A 12,096-nucleotide genomic window follows, 5' to 3' on the forward strand; every position below is an offset into this window, starting at 1 on the left:
GAAGATGCACAGTCATGGACCGAGGAGAATGGAGACGGCTCCTACGTACAGTAGAGGGCACCCAGACCTTAGTCTGACCGGTAAGGTAAGTAAATTTGTAGGCCTTAGTGTTAGATCTAGATTTACTGCAACTGTCTAGTGTTCTGGACAGACAAGGTACTTTAGATGGATAATTACTACATTTTACATCTTAGTTCTGGTATTGATTTGCCATAACTTACCTGGATCAGTTTGTATTTCTTTCGATATAACGTTCAAGAGCTCTAGATCTATCGTCGAGGTTGGCGTTCATGGGCAAAGTGCTTCGGATTAGATGGTTCTACATTCTTACGACCTTCATTCTTACCACCAGAAAGACCATCTCTTTGAATTATTATGATCCTGAGATAAATTAAATTTAGCTTTCTAGCGCCTCCTACTCAATTGAATCTCGAATCCTATGGCCCATCAAATGTAAGTCCTTGACCAACCGTACGTTTTTTCCGAAGGCAGAAGTAATCAGAATCCTGGAACATATGGGATGGAGATTTTGTCGATGTTACGTCTGCATGTCTTTGATATGGCTTGGTCGTCTAGTGGCTACCGCTTCTGATTCATATGCAGAAGGTCATGGATTCAATCCCTGGCCCGTCCCTTTCATCCTACTTTGTATCTTTCTATCCACTTCCTCTCTCTCTCTCTCTCTCTCTCTCTCTCTCTCTCTCTCTCTCTCTCTCTCTCTCTCTATATATACAACTCATGTATATTCATATGTTCATAGCCATCGCTAGAACCAGAAACGAATTCGAAAAAAGTCGTTTCCCTCCCTCCCAATTTCCACTCACAGCACAGTGAATATACCGCCTACAAGTTATGCAACCAAAGCGTGCTGTGCCGCTTGACCTTATTCACCTCATTCACCACACAATCTATCACCTTACGAACACTATAAATAACCCCATATCCATGGATCGCATCACCGACCCAACGGTGACTCCCAGATCTCCCATCCTTGCAGTCTAACAAATACCCCAGTCCGTGCTGGTTGTGGGGATGCAGAGGTGATCTCGGTCTTTAGTAGCAACAACCAGCACACTCTAACATTCCTTTCCCTTCCCAACTGACTATAAGGACGTGGCCGGCGCCGTTATTGATCCAAAATGTATGAGCTGCTAGAATTGCACTTTGAGAATAAGTGGAGTGTCCCAGCCCTTATTCATTTGGATCTCAGTGCAATTGGTACCAGCACATATCAATCACGGAGTAGCAACCATTGACATGTATAGTCAGATTTGATCGTATTGATCGTTGATCGTTACGTCTGCATGTCTTTGATATCACAGAAATCACGGTCAAGCAGATAGAATTGCGCGACACTAGTAGTGGGTCAGTCGGTTTTTACGATAGGGCGATAAGGACGCGAGTGCGGAATCCGGGATCAGAATCACGCGACAATTTTCGTGGGAACGTCGGTTTTCATAAATATATTTATAGGTAAACGATCAATGCACTGACGCGTTTAATATTGAACAACCATTATTGACGTAACTATGGGAGTTTTTCGGCTTTCAGTCACAGAAAAAGCGTTGATACTTCTATATCATTGCCAACGTTTCGATTCTTGGGTTGGGATCTTCCTCAGGGCCTGTTATATTTTCAAGGGTATCTGTTAGTTATTGTTGAAAGTTGTTAGTTCTGTCTCCTACTCACTCGATCTTATCGACTTGTGATAATCGTATTTTGCACACGATCGTTTGTCGGATTCTAAAAGACACTGCACTTTTCTCGCTGTAGGTGTAAAATCCATGTGAATGTTCGAGATATAGTTAATATTGTACCGAACTAACTTCATCACCAGCACCCTAGTGGGATGTTGAGTGGGTGGTACGAAAGGGAGACACTCGAGACAAGAAATCAGCGGAACACAACACTGCGGCCGTTCGGGTTTTACTAGGGGGTGGGTATCTTTGGTGTAATTTGGGTAGTAAAATTTGTTAGTGTGGGTTAGATAGTTGGGTCAGCTGTTTGATCATCTGTTTTTCGTCGATCTCAACTGAAAGCCGAAAAACTCCCATAGTTATCAAAAAATCTCAGTCGAATCACTCCAAAATTATTGACGTATGTGCGTTACTCTTGCTATTACCTGCTAAATAAATCATAATTGTGATGAAGACCGCGACGTGTTTTCCATATAACAAGTGGATCATACCCTAACCTACTAACAAATACAGCCTGGATTCGCTGGTTGGGTCACGATTGCGCCCCGATTAGCGAACCGTATTCGTTCGTTGGGGCGACTGACATCTGATCAAAATGCTCTAGACACACGCGAGTGACGAGAAATACGTCACGAAACACTCGCATACTTTCACAAACGTTCTGTATACAGCAGCTCCGATGCAACGGCGGTCAGACGTAAAACTCGATTTGACATTTATTTTGACATTGACAGTGCTTTTTAGTTGGGTTTTGCCCCAACCAGTGAACATTCAGCTATCGAGACAGCCCATTCATCGCCATATGTGTGTCTAGATCATTTAAATCAGTTGTCAACGAACCAGGCATCCAGTCTTGTGCATTATCACCATCATAACACAAAAAAGCCGCAACATCAACATTGCCCTTCTTCCTCCATCAACGCTACAGCCGACCGTCTCTATGTTGCTATCGAACACATTCGAGACGAACGCATTGATACGGTGGCTGCCGCCGCCACGCTCTTTCTCTGCAAATCTCTTGAGTAATCGAACGCTTCTTAACCGTCGTTCCGACGCAGAGCTATGTCACTCACTGCTGGGTGACTCTCGTCTGAAAATGCCAGGATGAGGGTCAATTTGTTAAGTAGTATTGCATGGCGCAGCAAACACAAACATAGCACGCCCTATGAATAGAATGCAAAGCGTAGAACAAAAACTCGCTTCGGTGTTTCATCGTGTGGTTCGAAAACAAGAGACGATCGCTGCTGTTGGATGTGGTTGACTCTGCATTGAACGAGGGTTGGCTTGAGTGGCTTTTGCGTGAATCGATTGTGTTTTGATGGACTGCGTTTGTCGTATGAAGTGATGGTTAGAACGAGTGTCATTCGACATTGACCCTCCTGAAACTGCACAACCCTGCAGGCATCACATTGCTCCCTCACTCACGCGAGTAACGATCTATCACACAGCGATATTATCCGGATAAAGCAGCCCGTGATATTTTCCTAGCACCCATAGACGATTCAAAAGGCTCTCACCATAGACTAATTTCAAGACCTCGATGTACCAAAGAAATCATTTAAATTTTGTGTGTCCAGCCGGGTACCCAATAATATTCATTACCGCGTATTTTTTTTAGTATAAATTGCATTTTGTGTAAATTATGTTCAGCGTGTTACACCGATCTGACAGCAAAGGACCAACAATAAATTACGCAAGTGGGTACTGTCTGCGAAATTGACTGCGGGAAATATCGCGACCATGACGCCGCTTCTCTCACTCCGGTGCCTCCGGTTGGAATCAAGACAGACATTCAATCAAAAATTGCCATTTTCTTGGGCCACAAGTGTTGCAACTGTTTCGCATCTAGTGCGCTGTGTTCCTGACAACAACGGGAAAGATGTGCACTACTTTTGGCATGATTCAAAAACACGTTTTCATCCGGTTGACGTCTGGGTGGTGCCCGTGTTATCTAGATGGTCTTGAAAAGAAGTACATTTAATGTAAACACGGTACCACTAAATGTCAGATTGTTGATCTCATGCATCGGTGAAGACGTTATGTGACTTGCAGACGGAGTGAAAAATGCTCGAAGAAATGTGATGATTTGTTGTTTATCCGTGAATTGTGCGTGGAGAAAAAGAGAATTATCGTGAGCGCTGGAGTGAGAGACTTTAAAGTTTAATCTCCAGCAGTGAAAAATCATGATCGCGGAGGTGGAGTAATCCGTGGATCACGGGAGTGAACAATTGGATGCCTGCATAGAAAGAACCAATCCTGTGTTCCTGACAACAACGGGAAAGATGTGCACTACTTTTGGCATGATTCAAAAACACGTTTTCATCCGGTTGACGTCTGGGTGGTGGCCGTGTTATCTAGATGGTCTTGAAAAGAAGTACATTTAATGTAAACACGGTACCACTAAATGTCAGATTGTTGATCTCATGCATCGGTGAAGACGTTATGTGACTTGCAGACGGAGTGAAAAATGCTCGAAGAAATGTGATGATTTGTTGTTTATCCGTGAATTGTGCGTGGAGAAAAAGAGAATTATCGTGAGCGCTGCAGTGAGAGACTTTAAAGTTTTATCTCCAGCAGTGAAAAATCATGATCGCGGAGGTGGAGTAATCCGTGGATCACGGGAGTGAACAATTGGATGCCTGCATAGAAAGAACCAATCCGATAGGCCAATTGGGACGCAGCGCGACCCAATCAACGAATGCTTACTGTATTGAGTCTTCTTGAACAGCGTTGCCAATAAACTTAGTCAATAAACTACAAAATCTCATTTTTAGCTATTTCAGACCCCCCGTAGACTTTTGTCCGTGGGGTTGTTCTGTTGTGATACTGCAAATTATGATAACTCAGGCTGTTGCCGTTTTAGCCCTTTCAACGGCAAAAACATAAAAAAAAATGAGAGCAGAAAAATGTATACCTGTTATAGCAAGTTGAAAACAAATCATGATATCACTGATAGTAAATTGATAACTGCTTTTGCTATGGATCAATGTGGGAAAAAAAATCGTTATGTGAAGAGTTTTTAGGGTGATTTCAGAACATAAATGCGTTAAGATAATTGCACTTATGCTATATCTTTAAAGTTATTATGCATGGTTTGCTAAATGTTATACAAATTACTTAAAAATTAAATATTGCGGATTTTTTGAAAAATTTCCACTCTGCGGTAGCCACCGAAACCTACCGCAGCTGTCAAAGTCCTACCGCAGGCTTGAAAATCATCCTATCATTGAAACTGAAGGCCAAATCAAAGCATGCTTGCTGGGTGAATTGAACTAAAAACCAACAACAAACAATGATCATCGGCGTCCTCGTATCCAAGGCTATCCAAGGCATTGCTAGGACTCGCTAGGGTAGATCGATGAAACCTCGGTGAAAATCAGTAGTCTGACAGCTGCGGTAGCTTTTCGTTCTACCGGAAAACGGAAAGTTTTCTCTGAATTAGCAATGGACTTCTGCACGAATTTCTGCTGGCCTGCTTACTCTCACAGAAAATTTGACGTTTGAGAGGTGCCGACACCGCTCAAACGTCAAATTTCGTGTGAGAGTAAGCAGGCCAGAATAAATTCGTGCAGTAATCCATAGGGTCTTGTACCATTTGGGCAGGTGTACCTATTTTGGGCACTTGCCACTATAACTAATGTCGTTTTCGTTTTTGATTCACTTCCAACCTGGGTTGGAACTGGATCAGATCACAGTTGCAACATCAACCCGACTCAGGTTCGCACAAGTTGAAATTTATTTGACGCTTGTTTATTTACACATTTTCCGCAGATCCAGTACCAACCCAGGTTCAAAAACGAATTCGACATAGGGAAAATTACCTATTCTCGGCCGTTTTGTTCTCTTCGTCTTTGGGGTTTTTTTTGAAACCTATTGAACTCAGAGTTGGTCTCAAATCCTTCCCAACTAAGCTGATTTATATGGCCAAGTTTCAGGCAATTTGGCTGACAAAAACCTCCCACGACGAAGAGAACAAACCTGCCGATAATACCCATTGTCACCCTAAGTCAATTTCAAACCGATCGTTTTGAATTTTTGTACAGATACTGTGCGTGCAGTCTATGAGAATAGACGTCAATTTTTTTCGGTCGTGGATTTGCTGCTATTCTCAGAGTTTTCGCATGTGGTTAAAGTGAACTGTACACTCAGCCAAATAACCTTAAGATTTCCATAAGGCCCAACTTATGAAACGGCCTTTAAATAATTCATAATGATTCGGATGAATTTCATAAGGTCACTCTATGACGTAAAATCGTCTCACAGCTTGGCTTTTATTCATGTTTAGCAATATGGTATTCTCAAGCGTCGGTAGCCGTGTGGATAAAACACGGGCTCGGTGATCCCGACGTTCATGGATCGAATCCAGTCTGCATCATTTTGAGATTTTTTTGTTCTTTTCATAAGCCTATCTTATGAAATTTGTCATAGCAAGCACGATCAATTTTCATAAGGTATTCTTATGTCATCCATAAGAATTAGTTATAGCAAATTTTCATAAGGTATTTCGATGAATTTCGCTAGTTTTTTTCGCTGAGTGTAGGTATATTCTTGGTATATTCAGAATACTTGTAAAGTGAAGTGCTCATACAAAAGTGCAAATCGGGACCACAAAAAACCAAATTGGAAGAGCCCAAACTGCCCTGGCCCAACTGCAGCTGGCGGCATTGCCGGATCGTCGGAGCGTGTCGTAGTTCCAATAAAACATTGCGAGTTGATGGACTGCTGTAGCTGTGCAACCAGGATTATTTATTAAATAATTGTTCACTTTTTATCCGCGAATTTCGGAAAAATTTATGCGAAGTTATGTACGATGCATCTTTCTTTTTCTATTTCAATAATCTGCTAAAAGTAAGCCTTCTGAAAGATAGTGACACGTGCAAATGCGAAGAAAAAACGCCGCGTTGTGTTGCAAGAAAAAATCACTTAAGTGCGAGTGAAAAAAGAGATTAGATTACGAGCCTACACTGAGGCAAAAATACTTAGGAATTTAATAAGTCGCAACTTATGAAAGGACTGTTTTTCTGTTTCATTACTCGCTTATTGATTTCATAGTTGTCGCGAACGCGTTCCATATCTACAACTTACGATTGACTTAAGCGGCATGGTTGTGAAAAAGCCATAATTAAAATCTATGAAAATCTTTACAATGGTATGGATTCCAGCTAGCTTCGTCTTAGACAAACAAGCATTACTCACAGATCAGTTTTCGGAGCTATTCGGACACTCAAAATCAAATTGATTTTCTTTAAGTGCCCAAAAATTCTCGCAAAACAACAACAAGAATGGAATTATACGTAAGTAAAATGATCGATTCCTCTTAATTGATCCCAGCGTTCTCGCAAAAGTGACAAGAAGCAAGTTTAACTGCATTGTGTAGAAAAAAAAACCGCATGAAAACTTGCATTCTTAAGGACAGACTTGTTAGAATCCTTGTTAGAATCTCAAAATGGCCGCCACAATGGCCGACTTTGGCACCTACTCACGATTTTGAGCGCACAAATCTCTTCGTGAACAAAACCAGCGCACCTGATCTTTTTATTTTGAGCTTATTACAGGTGAGCAAGAAGAGAATAATCTAATGCACTGTTGTTTGAAGCTTGCTTCTTGAGATTTGTGCGTTTGAAGTTCTGATGCACTGTTGAAGCGGGATTTCAAGACGTTTGTCCTTAAATGAAAGTACCTATCAATGATCGATGAAGAGAAATCTATCATTTTACTTACGCAGTAATTCAAAATGCATGACATGAGTTGGAGCAGAATTATTTCATCACAAAATTCAAAACATATAAATACGAATATCATTTTGCTTGTGACATGACATTCATAATTACCAATATTGATTTCTATAAGTTTCAGTAGTTGATTTCAATAAGAGCAAACATACGATAGTTATAGTTTTGATCCAATCCAATTTTGTGCAAAATTTGGGCTGGATCGGTTATGTCTACGTTTTGCGCATCGCGTTTGAAGTTTTGTATGAGGTTTTACATGGAAAAACACACTTTTTTGCATTTCTCTCATAACAAGCTCGAATTTTTCTGAAACCATGTAACCGAAAATGGGAAACCATAGCCTAGGGTGTGCTGAAAAACTTTGTCGAAGACCGCGAAGTGATCTGATGCTTATGAAAAAAAGTTATAGCGTTGGCATTGCTTGGCGAAACAGCATGATTTTGTTGCTATTGTTATTCCTTTACATGTCAAAACATAAACACATGCATGTGGTTCGTTGGTTATAACTATTTTCACAAGCATCGGATCGCTTTGCGGTCTTCAACAAAGTTTTTCAGAACATCCTAGGCTATCATTTTAAAGTATCGGTTGAAAAGTTTCAGACAAACTTTTTCTACTTATGACAAAAATGCAAAAAAGTATGTTTTCCCATACAAAATCCCATACAAATTTCAATTGCAATGCGCAAAGTGTACACGCAACCGATCGTGCTCAAATTTTGCACAGATACTCAGGACCCGAAACGGTACCAAAAAAGCTTTGATCTGAGAAAACTGTTCCGATGACCCACGCTAAATTATGCATCTGATGTGTTGTCAAAAGATGACCGGTGATGTGGTGCGCAAAGTAATAACAGTGCTACCTTGGATGAATTTCGTTCGCGGCTGAGTATAAATAAAAAAAAATCAATCATTGAAGAAAATAACAGTGGTACGTACATGTATGGTGTTGATGGTGATGGTTGAAGGAAGCACTCAAGAATATTGGAGTCAATTTTCGGATGAAATTTGGTGAGATCAATGAGCTGATTTTCATTATATTGCATTTTTTGCTATTTGTTTTATGGAGGACTGAAATCATTATATTACTTCATAAAATTATCATTTAAAATTTTTCTGATGGAGTGACATAAGTGTATTAATTAACTTTTTTGTTGTGCTTATTGTAATGGTTTGTTTTTCTGTACATTCGGGAAACATATCATTTTAGTTTTGAAATTGGGTGCAACATAAGCCTCAGGTACATTAATGTGATAATTATTGATAATTTGGAAATATGGATTCCTGTAAGGTGTCATGATGCATCACTGAGTCTTAAAACGAATCATTGACTTTTTGCTTTTCAATGATTATTTGCCTCGCGTTTTTGAAGTGATAAAAAACGGGCAATTCTGCAGCAACGCAGCTAAAAAAGTATCATCGCAATCACTGCAAGTGAACATATAGAATGATACGTTTTCAAACGAATATTCGCTTTAATGGCAGAGAATTATCAATATGAAATTTCGAGCCACATATCCAACACGGCTGCCGATGCTGATGATGCCGTAAAAAGCCTGTCTGTAATAGTGGGAGGCATTAGTTTTTTTTCTTTTCGTTCCAGAGAGCGAGTAAAGGCGCTTAAGCCTAGGCATATGGGCCAGGGCACAAGGGGGAAATACCTGTGTCCCATCCCATGAAACCAAGGACCAAGGAGTGAGATTAACCTTTTCAGCAACGTCACTCCCACCGTTAATATTTTATATTCAAGATACGTATGTGGAACGGTTGGTACGAGATGTCCCCGTTCTTTGATTTAAATAACAATAACAACGCTGCACAGTAGGCCTGGCCGCTTTGAATCTTGCACTACATCTCCTATGTACTGCAAGAATTAATAATGAAAAGAAAAAAGTATTAGGAATTAGTAGATTCTATAATTTTCCAGGATTCTTTCAATGAATGGCTGTGTATGTGTAGACTAGACTAGACTAGACTAGATACTTTGCGTGCATAACTCTATACAAAATACAAACGTCTTTGAATCACAGATCATCTATGTACATGAATTTCAAATGCACAAATCTCAAGATATAAAGAACCAACGATAGTGAAATTTTTATTTCGTACTTGCTCCACTTGTCATAAGCTTAGGATAAAAAAAATCCGGAGCGCTAGTGTACGTTTTCATGAGATTTGTGCATGAAAATTAAATGCCATTTGTGTTAAAATCGCGAGTAGGTTCAAAAGTCGGCCATTTTGGCGGCCATCTTGGGATTCTATTGAGCCTTTCCTTAAGATAAACTGATACATATCTAAATGTGATATGTATATGCAGCTGATTATTAACCCTAGTCGTACATTGGGGTCATATGACCCCAAAACGTGTACTGCATCAGCAGGGTGACCATTAGCTAATGCACGAAGAAGGTTAATCGTGTTTTCAATTTGCTATCATTTTGTCGTAGAACACATATGGTTACAAAACAGTCACGGTAGCGTATGTAAGGGTTGCGTAGTAATTCACAGTGACTTCTGTGCAACCCTTACATACGCTGCCGCGACTGTTTTATAACCATACACACTCCGTTTTATTTCCCGAGCTCGGCTGTGCAAATCTCGGTTTCTGAATTTAAACCGAGATTCAGCTAACAAATTGGTTGGTTGCTTGGCAACAGGGTTTGTTATACTGATTCTCGGCATCTATAAGCTGAGAATTCATGAAAACATTTAACTGACTGCTCAGCTGTGCAAATCTCGGCATTCGTAAACCGAGACTCGGCATTGTATATTAAGTGTGTAAGTGTTGCTTGGGTTGCTCGAGTCTACGTAGTTTAAGGAGAGACCCAGGCCCGTACTCAGAAAAAGCGACAAGGGAGGGATTTTTCCTAATTTTAGCTAGGACGGAGGGGCGCCTAGTTCACGAAACATCTGTAACAAAAAGGGGTTTGATCCCCAAAACCCCTCACATAGTATCATGCGTATATTTTGATGTAACTTTATAATCCATAATATATGGACGCTATTCAATTAGAAAAAGTGAACGTAGAATAAAATGGCGTAAATAAACGGACGTAACAAGAGTTTTTGATATACTTAAAATATATACTGTACCATGGCCATCATGGCCAGCGATGAAATGCACAGTCAACGGCCCATTGAAAATTTTTTAGCCATATTCCCCACTGTGACTGTTGGCACACACAGAAATTAACAAAGCGCACATACTCATCTCGTTGCGGGCGGTCCGAAAGGTGGAGAAATTGAACCCTCCCTCGTTCGTATCGATGAGTGCATCCGAGTCCTGGGTGGGCATCAAAAGCTCGAGAAACTCGGTCTCGGTCAGCCCGTACTCCGAGCACGTAATGTAGATTGCCAGTTTGCTGAAGCCCTTCTGGCCAAACCGCTGCTCCATTGCATTGAAAATGTTGTTCACGTACTCTTCAAAGGACTGCGAGCTATCCACCTTCCGCACAATCGTCTCGTTCTGCTCCAGCGAGAGATCGAAGAAGTAATCCGAGTATTTGAACCGTTCCTTCTGCATCGGCGTTAGCTTGAGCGAATCGATTGGCACAGTGGTCGAAACCACCAGGAAAACGTTCCACGGCAGGCTGATTGGAAGCCACGATAAAGCGGCCACAATGTCACAGTCCAGCGGGTTCAGCCTGTGCAGGTCATCGATGAAGAGAAACAGTATCTCGTTGTGCAAATCTTCGCAGTGTTTCAGCAGGTTCTGGAACCAATTATTGATGTAGAGCGGATCAAACGAGGCATCCTTCGGCAAATAGCCTTCCGGTATATTGAGGATAATTGCCAGCTGTTGACAGATTACTCTCAGCAGTTCCAGATTGTAGGCGGACCGGGGGGTGGCCGAGGCGTACCGGATCACACGGTGTACTTTAATGTGCTCGAACCAGCCCGTTAGCTGCGTGTAGATGTGTGAAAGGAGTGTGCTTTTGCCACTGCCGTGACCACCGTAGATGAAGTACGGTGGGTGGCGACTGCCAGAGCGATAGTTTTGCTGCACGTTCTGCCGTATCCGGTCTGGGATTTTAGATGATATGTATTTACTGGCACTGAGATGCTCGTTCAAGTACATTAGGTGGGTCGAGTGCTCGTAAAAGATCTCCTGTAAGCAAATGTGGCAAGCAAAGTGAGAACATAGTTAAACTTTTGCGGTGAGTTAGTGCTTGCAGGTTGATTTCTAGCTATAATGTTTCATGTTTATGTTTGAATTTGGTAATGTTTGGAGACAAATTACAGTTTTTCAGAACGGTTAGGAGATTTGACGTAAGCAGCATAGCAACTGTTTTTTCATTGGCTAAAATATAAAAAACTCATGAAGAAGGGATTATTTTCCATAACAAAATCAGAAATTGACAATAAAGAAGTAAGGGTAGGAGCAAAAATAAACTACCTACATAGAACAGTTCGAAACTTAGTTCGGGAGAACAGATATTGCTCCTGGGCCTTTGAGATGGGGCCAAGAGAGTTTCCAGGAAGCATGTTAATGGGGATTCAGGGGGTCTCAGGAGCCTTTAAAGGACTTCAAAGGGTTTTCAGTGGCATTTCATGGGGTTTCAGGGTCCTTTTAAAGGCACCCCAAGGGGTTTCAGGTGCGTTGCAATGTTGTTACGCGGGTTACAGGAGTGTTCCAAGGTATTGCAGAGGCGTTCCAGTGAGAGCGTT

The 12,096-nt window shown here is 41.3% G+C and overlaps 1 protein-coding gene across 2 annotated transcripts in view; it reads right to left on the minus strand.

Moving 5' to 3' along the window:
- Positions 1 to 12,096, minus strand: part of LOC109416238 (protein qui-1) — a 378,767-nt gene that overhangs the window by 137,944 nt on the left and 228,727 nt on the right. For both annotated transcript variants that reach the window (XR_009997894.1, XM_062852727.1), the window contains exon 9: positions 10,636 to 11,536. Coding sequence is in view for 1 of the 2 variants with exons in the window: in XM_062852727.1 (XP_062708711.1) it covers positions 10,636 to 11,536 (901 nt within the window). In the remaining variant the exon portion in view is untranslated. The remainder of the gene's footprint in view (positions 1 to 10,635; positions 11,537 to 12,096) is intronic.

Source organism: Aedes albopictus, chromosome 2, assembly GCF_035046485.1.
Source record: "Aedes albopictus strain Foshan chromosome 2, AalbF5, whole genome shotgun sequence".
Taxonomy (NCBI): domain Eukaryota; kingdom Metazoa; phylum Arthropoda; class Insecta; order Diptera; family Culicidae; genus Aedes; species Aedes albopictus.